The 20,519-nt window shown below is 45.0% G+C and overlaps 1 protein-coding gene across 2 annotated transcripts in view; it reads right to left on the reverse strand.

Moving 5' to 3' along the window:
* Window positions 1-20,519, reverse strand: part of Tep1 (telomerase associated protein 1) — a 62,943-nt gene that overhangs the window by 2,569 nt on the left and 39,855 nt on the right. For both annotated transcript variants that reach the window (XM_070024626.1, XM_070024617.1), the window contains exons 28-51: window positions 20,279-20,371; window positions 19,671-19,803; window positions 19,368-19,518; window positions 19,002-19,135; window positions 18,489-18,577; window positions 17,263-17,377; window positions 15,341-15,575; window positions 15,031-15,154; window positions 13,873-13,997; window positions 13,662-13,761; window positions 12,944-13,099; window positions 12,640-12,852; window positions 11,723-11,876; window positions 9,638-9,850; window positions 8,400-8,560; window positions 8,073-8,186; window positions 6,640-6,747; window positions 5,900-6,032; window positions 5,745-5,821; window positions 5,509-5,641; window positions 5,232-5,368; window positions 4,967-5,091; window positions 2,509-2,652; window positions 2,256-2,355 (exon numbers count right to left, since the gene is read on the reverse strand). In XM_070024626.1, coding sequence (XP_069880727.1) covers window positions 2,256-2,355; window positions 2,509-2,652; window positions 4,967-5,091; window positions 5,232-5,368; window positions 5,509-5,641; window positions 5,745-5,821; window positions 5,900-6,032; window positions 6,640-6,747; window positions 8,073-8,186; window positions 8,400-8,560; window positions 9,638-9,850; window positions 11,723-11,876; window positions 12,640-12,852; window positions 12,944-13,099; window positions 13,662-13,761; window positions 13,873-13,997; window positions 15,031-15,154; window positions 15,341-15,575; window positions 17,263-17,377; window positions 18,489-18,577; window positions 19,002-19,135; window positions 19,368-19,518; window positions 19,671-19,803; window positions 20,279-20,371 — 3,267 coding nt within the window. The remainder of the gene's footprint in view (window positions 1-2,255; window positions 2,356-2,508; window positions 2,653-4,966; window positions 5,092-5,231; window positions 5,369-5,508; window positions 5,642-5,744; window positions 5,822-5,899; window positions 6,033-6,639; window positions 6,748-8,072; window positions 8,187-8,399; window positions 8,561-9,637; window positions 9,851-11,722; window positions 11,877-12,639; window positions 12,853-12,943; window positions 13,100-13,661; window positions 13,762-13,872; window positions 13,998-15,030; window positions 15,155-15,340; window positions 15,576-17,262; window positions 17,378-18,488; window positions 18,578-19,001; window positions 19,136-19,367; window positions 19,519-19,670; window positions 19,804-20,278; window positions 20,372-20,519) is intronic.

Raw genomic sequence — 20,519 nt, forward strand, 5'->3', positions numbered from 1 at the left:
GTACAAAATGTCATGTCAAAACCAGCCTTACAATGTCGGTGGGGGGGGGGTATAATTGGGTGGGGGGAGGGGGGAGGCTGGGAAGGGAGGTGAAGGGTAAACAAAGGAGGAGGCTGCAATGCTTGGTAAGAAATGTATGCATTATCCTGCCCATGTAATTGTAGCCCCTCTGTACAGTATGTTCTCAAATAAAATAAAATAATATTAAAATTAAAAAAAAAAAAAGAAAATTATACTGTGAAGCTAGTGTAGGGCTCTGAATTGTAACTCCAGTACTGAAAGAAGAGGAGGAGGATTAAGAGGAAGAGGAAAACAGGGAATAGAAAAAGAAAAAAAGGGGGCTGGGAAGGTGGTAGAGTGCTTGCCTCGCATGCATGAGGCCCTGAGTTCAATTCCCCAGCACCACATAAGCAGAAAAAGCCAGAAGTGGCACTGTGGCTCAAGTGGTAGAGTGCTAGCCTTGAGCTGAAGAGCTCAGGGACAGCGCCCAGGCCCAGAGTTCAGGCCCCACGACCAACAAAACAAAAGAAAAAAAAAAGAAAAAAAGTAATGAGGGAGGAAGAAGAGAGGAAGAAAGAAAAAGAGGAAATAAGGGAAGGGAAGGGAAGGGAAGGGAAGGGAAGAGAAGAGAAGGGAAAGGAAGAGAATGGGGAAGGCAAGTGGAAGGAAGAAAGGACGGAGGGAGATAGGGAGAGAAGAGGAAGGAAGGAAGGAAACAAAGGAAAGGTGAGAGAGGGGGAGAGAGAGAGGGAAGAAATAATCCTTTATTTTTATTTATTTATTTATTTATTTATTTTTGGGTCCGGTCGTGGGGTCTGAACTCTGGGCCTGGGCGCTGTCCCTCAGCTCTTCAGCTCAAGGCTAGCGCTCTACCACTTGAGCCACAGCGCCACTTCTGGTCTTTTTCTTTTTGCTTATGTGGTGCTGAGGAATTGAACCCACAGCCTCAGGCATGCAAGGCAAGCACTCTACCACTAAGCCACCTTCCCAGCCCCATTTTTATTTATTTTTATTTATTTATTTTGCCAGTCCTGGGGCTTGAACCCAGGGCCTAGGCACTGAGCTTCTTTTTCCTGGGGCTTGAACCCAGGGCCTAGGCCTGAACTTCTTTTGCTCAAGGCTAGCACTCTATCACTTGAGCCACAGCGCCACTTCTGACGTTTTCTGTTTCTATGGTACTGAGGAATCAAACCCAGCTTCAAGCATGCTAGGCAAGCACTCTACCACTAAGCACATTCCTAGCCTCATCCTTATTTAAGTGAGATATACATACACTTTAGACACCACTATGTTTGGCTTCTTTTGTCCAGAAGAATGCCTATAACATATGTCTGTATTGCTCCAGGTCACTTTTTTTTCTGCCATGTAGCATTTCATGGTATAAGGGTATTGCAAATTATATACTACTTATAGACATTTAAGTTGTTTGGGCTATAATTAATAAAGCAGTATAGACATGCATGACTAATTCTTTGAGAACATGAGCACTAATATCTTAAGTACATATTTAGGAATAATATCACTGCGTCATAACTAGACTTTGTGTAACTTCAGTAGTAGCAGGTCATAAACCAGCTAAAGGTTAACAAGCTCTCCATGAACAAAGGGACTCCAGAACCAATACCTGAATATCTTGCTTCAGTAAACCCAAATCCACAAGTAAACACCTGTGTGATCTAACTGCTAAGCATGAGGACAGACAAGATTCGGTCTTTGTCCTCAGTATATCACATTGGTGAGGAAAGAAAGACTAACAAAAAATATGGAACCATGAAAACTCCCAAGATTTTATTTCCATGGTTTTAAAAAAATAAGACCACACTTTTCTTTCCATGTATTTTGTGTATGCTGGTACTGGAGCTTGAACTCAGAGACAGGGTGCATTCCTTAGTTTTTTCCACTCAAGGATGGCACTCTACCACTTCAGTCATCCTTCCACTTCTGGATTTTTGCTGGTTAACTGGAGATAAGAGTCACATGGACTTTCCTGTCTGGGCTGGCTTCAAACCTTGATCCTGACTTTCAGTCTCCTGAGCAGCTAGAATTACAAACACGAGGCACTGGTAACTTTTTTGTAGCAATGCTAACTTACATTGGAAACCCACCATCCAATGTTGTAGAGTTTGTTCATGCTGAGGATATGGTATTTTGAACCAGCTGCTTTCCCTGTCCTTTACAACCAGGCTGGGTCTGACATTTAACAACACTGGTCCTGGACCAATGTTTGTTTAAACACAAAACCAAACAGGACTTACCAATAAATAAAGAGATCCATGGTCCCCTGGCTGGGTACAGCAAAATACACCATACTCCTTGTTGGTAGACCATATCAAAGGATGTTCCACATACCGGTCCCTGGTTTATAAGAAAGTAAGAGGCTGAGCCAAAGACCACCTCTCTTTAAGACTCTAGTGTTTTATTTTAAGCGAGGCTCAAATTCAGGGCAACCACTAAGCCACTTTTCTCCTTCCTCTTGCTCAGGAGGAAAAAAAGCACTGTGGATCTTACCAGATCACAGATGGAGCATCATCAGTCTTCATTTGTAGTAATTTCAAGTCTGCTTTGACCAAGATGAGGGACTGACCATCAGGAGCCAAGGCCAGACCCATCAGGATCCCCAAGTCCTCCTGTAGAACTTGGTTCAGGTGAAGCCTATAGCTCAAAAAATGTACATGGGCAGAAAAACAGGTCTATGTTAGTTAACCTGCCTTGGACTCTTCATTTCCTTGTGTGTTCCTCATGACTACAGAGCAAAATGTATTATGTGCCTCCTCTTTTGTTTGTGTTTTTTTTTTTCAGTACTAGGGATAAAAGCCTAGGCCTTGGAGCTGGGAAAGTGGCTCAGTGGTAGAGTGCTTGCCTTGCATGCCTGAGGCCCTGGGTTTGATTCCTCAGCACCACGTAAGCAAAAAGAAAAAAGCCGGAAGTGGTGCTATGGCTCAAGTGGTAGAGCGCTAGCCTTTAGCTGAAGAGCTGAGGGACAGCGCCAAGGCCCAGAGTTCAAGCCCCATGACTGGACCCAAAAAAAAAAAAAAAAGCCTAGGCCTTCTGCATGTAAACAAGTGCTCTACCACTAAGCTACCTTCCAGCTCCCACATTTTTCTTCTATCAGCACTCTTTATCATCATCATAATCATCATCATAATCATCATCACCAACATCCCCTAACTTGTTCAAACTAGCAATCTCCAACATTCTTTTTTTTTTTTTCTTTTCCTGTACAGGGGCTTGAATTCAGGGTCTAATGCTCTCACTTGACTTTTTCATTCAAGACTGTAACTTTATCACTATAGCTACCCCTTCACTTCCAACTTTTTGGTGGTTAACTAGAAATAAGAATTCCATGGACTTTTCTGCCCAAATTGTTTTCAAAATCCTCAGATCATAGCTCCAGAGTAGCTAGGGTTATGAGTGTAAGCTACTAGTGAAAACATTTTATTTTTTTCCTTACACTTGTGTTTCCATCTCATAAATAAGCCTCTTGATTCCACCTTAAATACATCCCTAAATCTCTTATCCTCACTGCCCAAGGAAGGCCTGTAGTAAAGTATACCTAAGCTTCAGCTACAGCAACATCTCTACAACATTTCCTTGCCTTTGATATCTTCCTACAACTATATATCCTCTACTCTTCTGGTATCATTTTCTTTCTAAAGTTTAGGCCCTGAGGTCTAAGAGTTTCTTAGTGGGTAGAGTGTGTATTTAGCATATATGAGGTTCTGGATTTGATCCCAGCACCAGAAATAAAAATAAATGACAAAATGCAATTTAGATCAATTGTATTTAAAGCTGTTAGCACTATACACTCTAGTTTAACAGCACTGGTCTCAGTTTAAATTTCCAGACTAATTCTTCCCTTGGTCCCCTAGCTCCAATTCACTCCAAGAACCCAATGTCAACAGCTTAGTCTGTGTCCAGAATACCCCATACACCATTCCATTTCCAAACATGTCACTTCCTTACCTTACCTGTCCAAATATGTCCTTTGCATATTTTTTCCATCTAATCTGAAATATCACTTCTTTCCTATGATTTTTTAAATTCTACAGCTCCATAAACTACTTTAATTAATTAAAGCTTTCTTAATTAAAGCATAAAATTCAGCTGTGTTTTGGTGACTGGGAAGCTGAGGCAGGAAGAATTCAAGTTTAAGGTCAACCTGGGCAACACAGCAAGATTCAATATCAAAGAAATTAGAAGCAAAAATTCATTTGTAGTCGGGCATCCGTGGCTTATGCCTATAATCCTAGTTACAGGAGGCTGAGATCTGAGGATTGAGGTTCAGAGATAGTCCAGGCAGGAAAGTCTGTGAGAAAATTATATCCAATAAATCACCAGGAAATCAGAAGTGGCTCAAGTGGCAGTGCACTCACAATGAGTTGAAGAGCTCAGGGACAGCGCTCAGACCCAGAGGTTAAGCCTCCTGACCAACCAAAAAACAAAAATTCATTTGTATCTGGTTCATACTGCCTGACCCCAGAGCTTTGAATCAAGCAGGCATTTGAGAATTAATCATTTAAATTTATATGCAGGAGCAGAAAGCAAATGCCTGTCAATAATTAACATCCTATTGACCTAATTATGAAAAAATGGAGTGATTTGTATAAAATCTAGTTCCAGACTAACAGATGATTTTCTTAGAGGGAGAGAGAGTGATGTTAAAGTGAAAATGCAAGCCAGGCACCGGTGGCTCATGCCTGCAACCCTAGCTACTAAGGAGGCTGAGATGGGAGGATTCCAGTTCGAAGCTAGCCCAGGTGGGAAAGTCCATGAGATCCTTATCTTCAATTAACCAACAGAAAACCAGAAGTGGCACTGTTACTCAAAGTGTTAGCCTTGAATGAAAAAGCTTAGGCACAGTGTTCAGGACCTGAGTTCAAGCCCCATGACCAACCAAAAAAAGAAATTCTAGGTATAAAGAGACTACCATTCCTATCACATTCATCCAGCTACTTGCTTGCTTCACCTGATATTTCTGGAGGTTGAACTTTTCAGCCGCTCCACTTTCCACTCACTGATCTTTTCATCAGCACTCAGAACATAGAAGGTATGTGCCGAGTACCAGATCAGTGCACTGACTCGGCCTGGAACCTGGTGAAATAACAAATTCAGTCCATTACTTCTGAGGCACCAGGATTAACCTTTTCTCTCCCAGACACATACACAACCTTGATTCCATTAAACTGAGGGCAGGATTCACATACACAAGAACTCAAATTTTCATAATTTACCTGTGCTGTGGCTACAACCTTGGCATTTTGCCACAGAGTTAGTTCTCCAGCTTGATTTCCAGACAGTGCCACAGAACCATCGGGTGCCCAGGCCACAGCAGTGATGGCTGCAGAACTCCTAGGGATATATGTGTCATCTACAAAAGATAGGAAGTAATTCAGTAGGAGTTGTGTTGCTGGCTGGCATACAAGAGAAAAAATGAGATCACCTTTGACCTTTATCTCAGTAGCACAACCTTTTTTCACGTCTAACTCTCTGTCTCCATTTCTTATTCACCTGCTTCTTTGGGTATCTGCCAGAGCCGTACCGAACCATCCTCTGAGGTGGTCAGCAGGAGACCTGAAGTCTCTGAAGCAGCAGCTTCACTGATTGGGCCACTGTGTCCCATGAGGGTATGTGTTTGGCACACCTAGGAAAAAGGAATACTGATGGGCCACTGGGGGCTGACACAATAGAAGGTTGTCCACCTTACTTTTCTACCTCCTACACTCCAATTCTTACAGGGAACTCACCAAGAGTGGATGCCACAAACGTGTAGACCCATCCAGTCCAACGGTTACCACAAGGAGCTCCGATCCAGAATGCCCAGCTAAGACAAGAAGAGAAAAAGAACATCATCAGGGAGGGGAAGAGATATCAGGGATAGGAAAAGATGTTATTTCCTTACCTGGGCAGGGCTCCAGGACAGCATCACAGTGATTGATAGGTTCTGAGTGAGCAATGATGCTGGTCAGCTCCACACCCTGCTGATCCCACACTTTTAAGGTGCCATTCCGGTCCACAGATACTATGTGCCCTTCCTGCCCCCAGAGCACAGGATCAACACATGATCATACTAAGCAGGACATGGAAATAAGACTCTCCCTTTCCCCAAGAGGACTCCAAAAAGGTAAGAGTTGACTTGGGAGTATAGAGCATATTGTAGACACTAAAAATAGGGAGCGATTTTACAGTTGTTATGTAGCCCTGAGAAGGCTTGATATAAGCCTGGTCTAGGCAAGGGGGATACAAAGGAAAGATACAGATTTAAGTGAAACCTAAGCTTATTCATGAGTTGGTGATACAGGAAAAGATAAAAATGAAAGATTTCTACTTTGAGGAAATAAGGGACTGTGCAGATAACTCAAAAATAGTGCTCAAAAACAGAGTCAACTGGCTCAAGACTACAATCCTACCATCAAGTCATGACACTAAGAGGCTGTGATCTCAAGTCCCCCCTCCCTTCCTCTTCATGCCTTCCCTCTTCCAGCTACCCTCAGCCTCAATGCCAGTATCTACTCCCAAGTATGTCTTTCTTTTTACTCCTTTTGCCTTTGAGATTAGATGCTCAATGCATCTACTCTTCCAAAACCCCTCTAATTATCTGACAGACACCCCCCACCCCAGTGAAGCCTACTGCCATCTTACCACAGATACCACAGTGCTCACAGCACTCTGATGACTCAGGAATTGACCAATTTGCTGTCCTGACTCTGGGTCCCAGAGCCCCACAGAGCCATCACTGGAGCAAGAGACCTGTTAGAAGTTAGATGAACAGAAGTTAGAGAAACAGAAGTTAGAAGAATAGTATTATCGGCATTCCCCTAGCATTTATGTTTGTTCATCATATACAGTGAAAGATAGTAGGCCTTGTGATTGAGGGCATTGGCCCTTATGAGTTCAAATCTTAGCTCCACCATTTGTTGCTCTGTGATCTGGAGCAAATTTATCTCTCTGAGCTTGGGTTTTTTAACAATCCAAAAATAGTCACAATCTAATTGGATGCTGTGGTGTTGGGTATATCTGTATAAAGGACTGGACAATCTGCCTGCACAGGGAACATTAGCAGCTCAGGAGAGCTCTGGCTGACTAGAAAGTACCCCCTGTTCCTTCTAGGAGACCAAAAAGATCTCTTCAACTGATATTTCTTCCCTTCTCATCTTTTTTTTGAGAAAAATAGGAGGACTCTATATTGTAAAACTACACTCCATCGACCCTGGAAGTATAATTCAAAATTCTGTACCTGAGGACCAAAGAAATAACAGCATGACATTTAACAGTTAGGGCCAGAAATACTAAACCCTGAAGAGTCAGTAGTGTGGTGTTGTTTTTTTTTTCATGCATAGATGCAGTATATTTTTATATTATTATTGCTCATCATTCTCTCCTTTCCCTTTATCCCTTCATGCCCCCATATTGGTTTTGTTGTTGTTTTGTGCCAGTACTGGGACTTGAACTCAGAGCATTCCTTGGCACTTTTGTTTGTGGATGGTGCTCTACCACTTGTACACTTCCAGTTTGGCTTTTTGCAGATCTGTCTGCCCAAGCTGGCTTTAAATCTTGATCTTAAGCTCTCAGCCTCCTGAGTGACTAGAATTATGGGCATGAGCCACCAGCACCTGGCTTGGTAGTAGGTTAAGAACCTGGGCTTTCTTAGAATGTTTATTGGCTCAGCATTAACACTAATAGACCTTGGAAATGTTTCTTATTCTAAGTTCAATTTTATTGTCTGTGAAATACAGGTAAGAGTAGTATCTACTTTCAAGAGTTATTGTTTGGTTAAAATGTGGCCATATATTCACAGGCCTTAGTTCAAACATGGCAGAAAATACTCAGTAAATGTTAGCTATTACTATTACTGCTAGTATTTTGGATATTTTGAGACAATGTCTTACTATGTAGCTCAAGCTGGCCTCAAATTCATGATCCTTTTGCTTTAGACTTTCGAGTAATGAGATTACAAGTATCTACCACTGCTTCTGGATAGTTATGATTACTATAAATGAATACTTTAGAATAAAGTGTGCTGTCCTCTTCCAGGAATCCTCTGGGGCTCTGCACCACACCATCACTTTACTCACCAGCAGGTGGTCTTTGGTCCAGGCACAGCCAGTGACCCAGTCACGGTGACAGGCAGAGAAGGAGTGAATCAGAACAGGGGTTTGGGGTGTCCTCACATCCCAACAGAGGAGATTCTGGAGAGAACCCAAGGACACAGAGCAGTCAGGACCAATAGAAGGGGAAATGATAACAGCCATTCAGGACAAGATGTTTTAATAATAGAGGGAATACAAGAAAAGGCAAGTGGACAGATCTGCAGGAAACTTGACAGAGAAACATTAAAAGAATGGGCCATTGAAAGAATGTAGGAAGCAAGAGGCTCTGGGTAGAATTCTTCCACAGCTCACCCGATCTCTGCCCCCTGTGACCAGGCTGGCTCCATCAGGGCTGAAGCTACAGCAGTTCACAGGACCTTCATGTCCCCAGAGCTCAGTGCCACAGGGAAAGTCATCTACCTTGAGTGGCTGCATCAACAACTGCTTTGGCCACAGCCGCACTGCAAAATCCTCTGCATTGGAAACAAAGAAAGTAGCTAGGTGCCAGGGACTCACACCTATAATCCTAACTACTCAGGAGGCAGTGATCTGAGAATCGCAATTGGAAGCCAGCCTGGACAGAAATGTCCTTATGAGACTCTTGTCTCCAATAAACTACTCAAAAAAGCCAGAAGTGGCACTGTATTTCAAGTGGCAGAGCACTACCTTGGGCAAAAAAGCTAAGGGATGGGCTGGGAAGGTGGCTCAGTGGTAGAGCTTGCCTTGCATGCATGAGGCCCTGGGTTCGATTCCTCAGCACCACATAAGCAGAAAAAAAAAGCCGGAAGTGGCTCTGTGGCTCAAGTGGTAGAGTGCTAGCCTTGAGCTGAAGAGCTGAGGGACAGCGCCCAGGCCCAGAGTTCAGACCCCACAACTGGACCCCCCCCCAAAAAAGCTAAGGGATAGTGCCCAGGCCCTGAGTTGAAGCCCCAGTATTGTCACAAAAAAAAAGAAGAAGAAGAAAGAGGAGGAGGAGGAAGAGGAGGAAGAAGAAAGAAGGAGGAGGAGGGAGGAGAAAAATAAAGGAGGAGGAAGAGAAGGAGGAGAAGGAGAAAAAGGAGAAGGAGAAAGAGGAGAAAGAGAAAGAAAAAGCGAACACCTGTCTATTTACAAAATCTACCACAAGGAAGTGGTAGAGTGCTTGCCTTGCATGCATGAGGCCCTGGGTTTGATTCCTCAGCACCACATAAGCAGAAAAAGCTGGAAGTGGCCAGCGCCCAGGCCTAGAGTTCAGGCCCCACGACCAGGGGAAAAAAAAAAAAAAAAATCTGCCACTAAGCAAAAACTCATAGGATTAGTGGGACTTTCTTTCTTTACAGGTCCCAGAATGAGGTCTGGGGAACAAGAATAATTATAGAATATAAATATATTCAAAAGCTTTTGAAAAACTCCCCTCTGTACAGTATTTTCACACTAAAAAACTTATTTAAAAACTTGCATGTATGTATGTGTATATTTTCCTACACCTATGTAGTCTATACATATATATAAGGAGGTATTAGCATACTTAAAAGAATGAGTGAGTAACCATGCCCACTGCTCAGAAGTACCTGAGGCTGAAGCCAAAAGCTCCTGGGAGGTGGCCAGAGCCAGCACCGGCTTCTGGTATGTGGACAGGAGCCAAAGGGACTGGAGGGAGCTGTCCTTGAGAACCCATCCCTGCAGAGACCCATCTTCTGCACCACTCACCAACACCTTGGGGCTGGGCCAGGCCAGTGCAGTCACTGCCACAGCCAGTGGTTGACACTGAGCCCCCTGGGAACCTGGAATATGGAAGGGAATAGAGAGTAAGACATTTGGGAAAGGGGTGACTAAAGGTTCCCTGCCACGCCACATACACTTGGTTGAAACTTTTGGAATGAAAGGTTCTGGACAGGAGTGGAGCCTGGCATAGACTCAAGCCCCAGGCATCCCCCAGGAGTTGGTGGAGAACTGGATTCCCTAAAAAAGACAATCTGGTCAGACTTAACCTGTTGTTCTCTGAGAAAGAGAAGTTCCAGTGTGACTGCTGCTCACCACAGTGACCCAGGGCCCAGTGGCAGGATGCCTGCCCTGTGCCCTGACAAGTCTCACCTGGGAGAGCGTTTGTCCTGCCTCCAGGCCAGTTCAGGCCTGCCATTGTATACAACAACTCTTGTTTCCTCCTCTAACAAGCAGCACAGTATCCAACCACCATGGGAACCCAGTCCAAGAGGCACAATGGAGAGGAAGCTGCTGAAGCAAGCGTTTGGAAAGGAGCAGAGATCACAGCAGGCAAAGCAGCCATGAAGATGTGTCTGCAAGGAATCCTTAGCTGGGTTCAGCAAAGAGAGGCCAGCGCAGATGGGCGGAGCACTTCCATAAAGCTGCCTGTGGTGGGGATAGATGGCTTCTGATTTGACATTGACAACAGAATAAGGGACTGCAAGTTCAATGAATAGTCTCTGGCCAGAGAAACAAGGTCAAACGCTTAAGTTTCTGCACTTCCAGTGGTTCCTGGTATTTCCAGCTGAGTGGACATCTTTCTGTGACCAGTGGGTGCCACATCTTTCTGTGACCAGTGGGTGCCACGCCACCTGTGGAGTCTGCATGAGAGATTGTGTTGGACAAAGAGCTTCAAGGAAGCATGCCTGCAGGAAGGAGGTGTTGGTTCAAGGCTTCCCATACATTTGGCTGCACCTTTATAGCCTCTACCTTTATTCTTACTATATTCTTCTTGGCTGTACATTCGTTGCCTTTATTCTCGTTTTGGCTATTTTTCTATTGATCCGCGAACAGAGCATGTTGTATTTTTTCCAGTCCAATAGAGATGGCTTCTCTAAGTAATAAAGATTAAATGTGGGCAATGCCCCAATCAATCTATCATCTGATGTTGCCTCCAGAAACTCCTACAACTTCACAAGTGGTTTTGCAGCTCACGCATAGTAAATATAGAGACTTAAAATTTTCAGATATGCCCAACAGACAAAATCAATAAATTAAACTAAGTTAGAAAGAGTTATCCCAGTAGTTTAGAGAGTTCTAAAAAAGAAGGGACCTCTGATTATAAAAGAAAAAGAAAGATTCTCCCAACAGTTATGATTAAGTTTAGTCCAACTTACGTTATAGGGAATAGATGGTGTTTTCACACAAAATATAAAGTTAGTAACGTATTTCCTGAACCAACCAAGAACCATTTCCTTATACAGGAGCTTATAAAGATGAAATTAGTTGGATAAAAATAAAATTAAAAAGTATAAGTACAGCCCTGTCTTAGGTTTGTTAATTATTAAACATAAAAAGGCTGAATAAATGACGTATTCTATTAAACAATATGCTAGACTTGTTTCGCACCACTTAGCTTAAACAGTTGGTGGGATAGTCATTAATTTTCATGTAATTCATCAATGTTTTGCCTTTAAAAAATTGATTACGTGCTTACATAAACAAAGAACCTATGTCACAATCACACACTATATAAAAATGTTAATTCTCCTCAATAAAGATACACTCAGATGCAACTCTTTTGAGTCTGTGTCTGTTTGTCACTTCGCCAACTCCTTTGCCCACCTATCCCCAGATCCCTGTCCCGTCGGTCCCAGTGCTCTGGCTGAGCTGGTCCGTCGCAGTTCCCTCTTTCCAAAGATGCAAAAACCCATCCACTCCCCATTTGTTACCTGAAGAGATTCTGAAGATTTTAATGCCATCTGCTCGGAATCCAACAGCCACATCATCACCAGATGGGCTGATAGCCACAGAAAGGGCAGGAGAGAGGGGAAGGGAGCCCAGTTGCCCACGGGGCTGACCCAGAGATCCTGACCACACATGAACCTGTGGCCAAGAAAAGGGTTTAAAGATACCCTACCTTCTAGCACTTGATCCTCCCTTCCACCCCAACCCCCAGCTTCAGTCACCCAACTAAAGTTTTCCTACCAAAGACTTCCCATGAAAGTTGCATAATGCAGCTTTGTAGCTCTTGCATCTAAGCTCCTCTAGTCTCTTTAACAAAGGTTTTCACTTCCTCTCAAATATTCCCAGGTTTTCTATTCTCTCCTCAAAACACACTCCAAGTCCAGTTGCCTGTAACTCACACCTGTAATCCTAGCTCCTCAGGAGGCTAAGAACTAAGAGTTGCAGTTTGAAGCCAGCCAGGCAAGAAAGTCTATCAGATTCTTTTTTATTTTTTTATTTTTTTATTTTTTTTGCCAGTCATGGTGCCTGAACTCTGGGCCTGGGCGCTGTCCCTCAGCTCTTCAGCTCAAGGCTAGTGCTCTACCACTTGAGCCACAGCACTACTTCCAGCTTTTTCTGCTTATGTGGTGCTGAGGAATCGAACCCAGGGCCTCATGCATGCAAGGCAAGTGCTCTACCACTGAGCCACCTTCCCAGCCCCTCTATCAGATTCTTATCTCCACTTAACCAGTAAAAAGCCAGAAGTAGAGGTGTGGCTCAAGTGGCAGAGTATCAGCCTTGAGCAAAACAAACAAACAAACAAAAAACCTAAGGGAAAGTGCTCAGGCCCTGAGTTCAGCTTCAGTGCTAGCATATATCCCCCTTCCTCTACCACAGCACAACACTCCCTCTGAAACCTTACCTTGCCATCTTCTCCAGCTGTCAGCAACTGGCATCCAGCATTTAGGAAAAGTACAGCAGAAACAAAGCCACAGTGGGCAGGGAAGGTAGCCAGTTGTGCCCCTTCTTGCCAAGCCCATAGCTCTACTGTCCCATCCAGCCGGCCTATAATCACATCCTTCCCAGAAGCACTGAAGACTAAAGTACGGACAGAGGCTCCTGGGGCCCCCAGTTCCTATGCAGGGAAACAGAAATGAAGTGTAGATGCCTGTCACTTCTCACCATCCACACCTGTCCTCTCCAAAAGCTATAAAGGACTTCCTTACCTTGATGACTTCAAGTCCATCTACCCGGAAGAAGCTGATGCTGCCAGCCCAGCTACCTGTGGCTATGAGCTGGCCCTCTGGGTGAAAAGCAATACAGTTCAGGGACTTAGGACATGTGTGCTGGAATGCCAACTGCCCACAGACTGTGTCCCACAGCTGGAAGAAAGAAAGGAGAGAAATCAAGGTCCTGAATATGACTCTAAAGTATCTCAGACCCAGATTCAGGGGTCACACTGCTTAATCTCCTGTTATGTTAGTTATTTTGGTGTGTATGTCTGCTGGTACTGGTACTCAGGGTCTGGGCTCTGACCTTTAGCTTTTTGACTCAAGTCTACCACTTGAATCACAGCTCCACTTCTGGCTTTTTGCTGGCTACTTGGAGATATGTGTCTCACAAACTTTAATGCCCAGGCTGGCTCCCAACTGTGACCCCCAGATCTTAGCCTCTTGAGTAGCTAGTATTACAAGGATGAGCCATCATCACCTAGTAATTACTTTGATCATTATTGTGTCCAAATATCTAACATAAACAACTTAAGTGAAGCTCAGTACTAGTGATACACATCTGTCCCAATTCAATCAAGTTGATGCTCAAGATTAACTACCATACCTGCTTCAGCAGGTAAGTCTTCCCTAATCCAGGCAGTCAGCAGGTCTGCCATGTTGAAACAATGAAATCACCAGGCTGATACACAGCTCAGGGGCACTTGATCATTACCTTTACACAGCCTTCCAGGCACACAGTAGCCAGCAGCCGGCAGTCTGGGCTCAAGCAACAGCCAGTGATTTGATATTGATGGGCCTTGGTCTGGAGCACCCTATCCCAGAAAGACAAAGTCAGAGCCCAATGACCATCTGACCACAGCTCCCTCCTCACTACTTTCCCTAGGAGTTTTTTAAAGGAAAGGCTTTCACTCAAGACCCCTTACCGACAACCATGCTGCAGGTCCCAGAGCTCCAGGAGCCCATCAAAGGCAGTTAGGAAAAGGGCATTGTCCGAAAGAAATGTACAAGAGGAGATTCCATCACAGCCAGTCACCACAGATTTCTCCTCCTGCAAAGATAGTGGGGAAATGTGGCTTAGACACCCTGTCTACCTTCCAGGCCCAACCATAAAGGAGACTATGGTAAAGAAGGGCTTAAAGTCCTCAGCTTTCCACATTCCTGACTCCAAAAGGGTCAAGTGAGTATGAATGAAGATTCATGATCCAAATAGGGCCACCTCTTTTTTTCTCTACTCCAAACCTCACATTTAATTTCCAAGTAACAGATTTTCATGGGTTTAAGGAATGTGGTGGCATGCATGCATGCATATGATGGTGGGGGACAGTGTGGGCAGGAGGAGGGGAGAATATAACTATGGACCTCCCCTTCTTGGGCTAACCTATTATTAGTTTCTCAGAAGTTTAGTAATTTATATATAGAAACATCCTCCTGTCTTCTTGCTGAGGCTCCATATTCAACCCAGAAGGCCTGTGTTCATCGTATGTCCTTTCCTATCTATATAACTCACATAGGTTGTTTTTGTTGTTGTTGATTTCTGGTACTGGGACTAGAACTCAAGGCCTCACATTCTTCCTTGGCTTTTTTGCTCAAAGCTGGCACTCTACAACTTGAGCCACAATTCCACTTGTAGCTTTTTGCTAGTTAACTGGAGATAAGTTTGTCACAGATTTGTCTGCCTGGGTTGGCTGCTAACAATGATCCTCAGATCTTACCCTTCTAAGTAGCTAGGATTACAAAGTGTGAACTACCAGTGCTTAACATTTCACAGAGCTTTTAATTAAGCAAACATCTGTTGTTTGGTTCCTTTCAAACTTTATATGCTTTATCACCCAACAAGGTCGATCACTAGTGGGCAAAGACCAAGTACCTGTTCCTTACAATGCTTAGTGTAGTACCTTGAATAGAAGCTGTATAGTAAATGTTTGATTTCTTTTTTGACCAAGCTCTTTAAGCTGATGCGGAGGTGTGGGGGACAGGAGGAGTTGGGAAGTTAAGTTACTGTGTTTGGCTTGCCTAGTGCCTTGGGACACTCAGTCATGAATTAAGGTCTCCTATCCTGCCGTTAGCCTTTAGGGTTGTACCTGCCAGGTTCTCAAGTCCAACAAGTAAACTGTCCCATTGGCAGTGCCCACAGCTGCTCTTTGTCCATTGGAAGAGAAGGCCACGGCAGTGGGGGATGAAGAAATTGCCAGAGTCAGGCTAAGGCTAAAGAAAAAGTCAAAAGAAAAGACAAATCTAGCACATGGGAAGAAAGCAACAGGAAATCTCCAGCAGTCATGTACCCGAATCCCTCTGTCCATGATGACTCTGGTCTGTCCTCTTTCCTAGCTTCAGAAAGGATAGTAGGTATTCTCTGGCAGGCTTACAAGGGCCTGTAGTCAAAGGTCTTACCTTTGCTGACCCCCCATAGTTTGGTGCTTATTAAGCCATTTGAGTGTGTACTGGCAGGGCCACCGCTGAGACAGCAGGGGAGCCTGGCAACAAAGAGGTGACTCAATAGGCTGGTTGGCTGCCTGCTGGCACAGAAGCAGTGGATACTGGCTGAGAAGTGGAGCCTGTTGCCTCAGGAAAGTGCAGAACACAGCAACATCAGTGAGCTTTTGGTCCTCTTCAGGAACTGAAGAAGCTAAAGCAAGGGCGGCACAGAATATAACTAAGGAACCCATCTGGAACCCACTAAACAGCACCAAGTAATATAGTGTGTCGAAAATAGTGCATATAGTCAACCCATCTGGAACTCACTAAACGTAGCACCAAGTAATATAGTGTGTCAAAAATAGTGCATATAGTCAATGCTACAGGTTCACACCTTGTAATCCTAGCTATTTAAGAGGCTGAGATCTGAGGATCACAGTTTAAAGCCTAATCAGGAAGGAAAATCTATAAGGCTCTTATCTCCAGTTAACCTACAATGAACCAGAAGTTGGAGGTATGGCTCTAGTGGTAGAGTACTAGCCTTGAGCAAAAAAAGTTAAGAGACAGCCTCAGTTCAAGTCCCAATAATGACACAAAACTAAACACTAAAAACTAAAACTAAAACAGTACATGAACCACATCAGAAATTCCTGTTCAAAGGATAAAGATTTGAGTTCCACTGCAGAGGGAAAGAGGTAGAACATAGGGGTCTCAGGATAAGCAACTTGAGAATGTTTCCTAGATAAGTTTATGCTCACTAAAGAAAAACTAAAGCTGGGTGTTGGTGGCTCACATCTGTAGTCCTAGCTACTCAGGAGGCTGAGATCTGAAGATCATAATTCAAACCAGTTCAGACAGACAAATCTGAGAGGCTTCTTATCTCCAACTAACCAGCAAAAGCTGAAAGTGGAAGTGTGGCTCAAGTGATAGAGTACTAGCCTTGAGCAAAGATGACAAGCAAAAGAAGTTCTGAAGTCAAGCAAAAGAATGAAAAAGCAGAAAGAGAGAGAGAAAGAGAAAGAAAGAAGGGAAGGAGGAAGGGAAGGAGGGAGGGAGGGAAGGAGTGAGGGAGGGAAGGAAGGAAGGAAGGAAGGAAGGAAGGAAGGGGAGAGAGAGTAGGAGGGAGGGAGAGAGGGAGGGGAGTAAGGAAGGCAGAAAGGAAGGAAAGAGAAAGAAACAAAGAAAAGAAAGGAGAAAGATAAAGAAGAAAGTCTGAACAATCCATGCAAATCTGAGAATAACTTGCTTATCCTCATGGCATTTTCTTTTTTTTTTTTTTTTGTCGGTCGTGGGGCTTGAACTCTGGGCCTGGGCACTGTCCCTCAGCTCTTCAGCTCAAAGCGAGCGCTCTACCACTTGAGCTACAGCGCCACTTCCAGTTTTCTGGTGGTTTTATTGGAGATAGGAGTCTCACGGTCTCTCCTGCCCGGGCTGGCTTTGAACCGCGATCCTCAGATCTCAGCCTCCTGAGTAGCTAGGATTACAGGCGTGAGCCACCAGCGCCCGGCCCCTCATGGCATTTTCTATTTTTGTTGTTTGTGCTAGTCCTGGGGCTTGAACCTGGACACTATCCTTTAGCTTTTTCACTCAAGGCTGGAACTCTCTACCACTTAAGCCACAGCTCTACGTGTGTGTGTGTGTGTGTGTGTGTGTGTGTGTGTGTGTGTGTGGTTTATTGGAGATAAGAGACTCATGGGCTTTCCTACTAGGGATGGCTTTGAACTGTGACCCTTGGATCTCAACCTCCAGAATAGCTAGGATTACAGGTGTGAGCCATCAGTGTCCAATGTCATTTTCTATTTGAACTGAAAATTTGCATCGTTTTCCATCACACTTCCCCTGAGTAGCATTCTCAAGAGTTCCACATCTTAGAGAAGAAACCTACTGACTCATCTCACCATAAAGTGCGTGGGCCTCCAACAGTTGAGACACAAGACCCAATTCCAGATGTGCAGCCACTACATGGAGATTGGTAAGGAACTTTGCAAGAAGGCCATGGTTCCCGCTTTGGAGCTGGAAAGGTCAGATTAGATTCATTAGGTGATGGGGCTGTAGTCCAGTGGTAGAGTGCTTGCCTAGCATGCACAAGGCCCTGGGTTCCAAAAATGTCTCTAGACTCATTAGGGATGTGAAAGGGACTGAGGATTTTTTTCTTCCAAGTCCTGTGTAGCTAGGACCTAGGCCCTGGAGCTGGGACAAAAAAAAACCTGAAAAAGGAGCTCAAAGAAACAAGAGAAGCCGGGCACCGGTGGCTCACGCCTGTAATCCTAGCTACTCAGGAGGCTGAGATCTGAGGATCACGGTTCAAAGCCAGCCCAGGCAGGAAAGTCTGTGAGACTCTTATCTCCAATAAACCACTAGAAAACTGGAAGTGGTGCTGTGGCTCAAGTGGCAGAGCACTCACCTTGAGCTGAAGAGTACAGGGACAGCGCCCAAGCCCAGAGTTCAAGCCCCATGATGGACCAAAAAAAAAAAAAAAAGAAAAGCAAATGAAGAGAGAATGGTAAGGGGAGCAGTGAGAATGGTAATGGCAGTGATGATGGTGGGAGTGGTAAAGTAGAAAGAGGGCAAAAATCACCATAGAGGTTGTTTGGGAAAAGGTGTCTATTACTGGATGCGGGTAGTTCACACCTATAATCTTACAACTCAGGACACTGAGATCTAAGGATTGCAGTTTGAAGCCAGCCCAGGAAAGAAAGTCTATGAGACTCCTAACTACAGTCAATCAGCAAAAAGCCAGAAGTAGGGCTGGAAAGGTGGCTCAGTGGTAGAGCACTTGCCTTGCATGCCTGAGGCCCTGGGTTCGATTCCTCAGCACCACATAAGCAAAAAGAAAAAAGCGGGAAGTGGCGCTGTGGCTCAAGTGGTAGAGCACTAGCCTTGAGCTGAAGGACAGCACCCAGGCCTAGAGTTCAGGCCCCACAACCGGACCAAAAAAAAAAAAAAAAACGCCAGAAGTACAAGTGTGACTCAAGTGTAGAGCACCAGCCTAAAGCAAAAAAGCTAAGGGACAGCATCCAGGCCCTGAGTTCAAGCTCCAGTACTGACACAAAAAAGAAGAGAAAAGAGGGGAGGAGAAAGGAGGGGAGGGAGAGGGAGAGATCTATGGGATCCAGAGACTAACCAGGTGGTAAGGCAGGTCTCTTAGAGCCTCAGGAGGGCAACTTCGGAAGGTGCCTGAGGAATCAGGATCACAGGTCTTCCAGAGCTGAGCTACAAACAGACATTAAGAAGGGTTCAGTCCATGGGGCTGGGAAGATGGCTCAGTGGTAGAGCGCTTGCCTTGCATGCATGAGGCCCTGGATTCGATTCCTCAGCACCACATAAGCAAAAAGAAAAAACCAGGAAGAGGCACTGTGGCTCAAGTGGTAGAGTGCTAGCCTTGAGCTGAAGAGCTGAGGGATAGCACCCAGGCCCAGAGTTCAGGCCCCAAGACTGGACCAAAAAGAAAGAAGGGTTCAGTCCTGCAGCAGCCCAGATCACATCCCCTATTGCTATAGCTGTCATCTACCCACTAGAGTAGTATGGTGAGGTGGCCAGCTGATGCAGGGGTGGGGGTGGGGGTAAATAGTAGATGGTTCAGACCTCCAGATCTAGCCTTATTCTCAATGTCCAGGCTGAACTGGGCTGCAGTCACCTGCAATGAGGATGTGTGCTGTGTTCTTTAAACGTGGTCTCTTCCCATAGCGACGCTTAGCTGCTGTCCTCAGGGGACCATCAGGGAGGCAGAGGCGGGTGCCAGGCCGCTCCAAAGGGCCTTCCCCTAGCAAACTGTCCTCAAGAGAGAAGAGGAAAAGAAGAACAGGGGAGGAGAGGGCAGAATCTGTCAATGGCATCTGGCACTCAAATGGCAGTAAATCAGTAAGCAATCCAGTGAAGAGATGGGAGGCAGATAGTAGGGCTAGACCAATGGAAGGACTAGAAAAAGTACCATGTGGGACCCAGACTCAAAGATGGGAAGGCATAATGAGCTCAATAGGAGCTCAGCTGGAAGCTGCTGTACCTGCGCAGACTCTGGACAAGGTAGGTGAAAGGAGCCATGGGGTAGGGATCTCCACTGTTACCAGCAGTCACTGCTTCCTCCCAGCTATTAGTCCCCTTAGGTAGAATCTTCCATGCACTTAGCACTGCATGCAGCTGGTCCACAGTCAGACCTGAAAACCCAAGTTCTTTGAGGTCCAAATCAAACCACCTAATGGCATCCACTTGCCACTTGATCCCTCCTTGCCCTTCTGGCTGTGATTCCACCTGATCAAAGATCATCCAACCTGAGCCCTCAGCGTCCCATCCTTTTCCAACCACTGACCACTACGTGTGACCTCCAGTGTGGCAAAGGCTTGGGGAAGGACATTGTGACCATGCTCTTCTTCCAAGGTGTTCAGGATGTACTGAAGCAGCAGGGGGAGCGTGGCTGGCAGGGCCCGCAGTCTCTCAGACACCTGGAAGAAGGAGGCCAGGCTTCAGCAGCAGGAAGAACAGTGATAAAGAAAGAAAGGTAAAGGAAAACAGGTAGAGCCAGGTACTGGCAGCTCATACCTATAATCCTAGCTACGTAAAAGCCTGAGATCTGAAGATCAAGGTTCAAAGCTAGCTTAGCTAGAAAAGTCCATGAGACTCTTATCTCCAATTAACCACCAAAATATCAGAAGTAGAGCTGTGGCTCAAGTGATAGGACACCATCTTTGATGAAAAAAGCTAAGAGAGTACTAGGATGTGATTCATGGCTCAATACTAGTGGGGGGAAAAAAAGAAAACAACCCACTGGTGGGAAAAATATAGTGGCAGTAATGAGGTAACAATGAGGAAAGGGGAAGTACAGATGGGAAACAATGAGAGGTAAGATCAGCGAAGGAGTCCAGGACACTGGATAGAGAACAGAAGTGTGTTAGGATTTAGAGGATGAGGCCCAACAACCTGTTCATAGTGTGTGAAAAGCCTCAGGTGATCGGTGACCAGGTGCAGGTAGAGTGGCAGAGCTGAGCCCTGCTTCACCAGCAGCAGCCGCATCTGATGAGAATCAAAGGAGTTAGTGTGGGACCAGGAAGCCTACCACACCCTATCTGCCTGTGCCCCCTTCCCAATGCTAATTACAATAGGCTCCTAATCTCAGACTCAAGTCTAAGCACCAGCTCAGGATACAATCAACCACACCCGT

The sequence above is a fragment of the Dipodomys merriami genome, unplaced genomic scaffold, assembly GCF_024711535.1.
Source record: "Dipodomys merriami isolate MVZ:Mamm:240054 unplaced genomic scaffold, mDipMer1.0.p SCAF_1, whole genome shotgun sequence".
In the NCBI taxonomy this organism is placed as follows: domain Eukaryota; kingdom Metazoa; phylum Chordata; class Mammalia; order Rodentia; family Heteromyidae; genus Dipodomys; species Dipodomys merriami.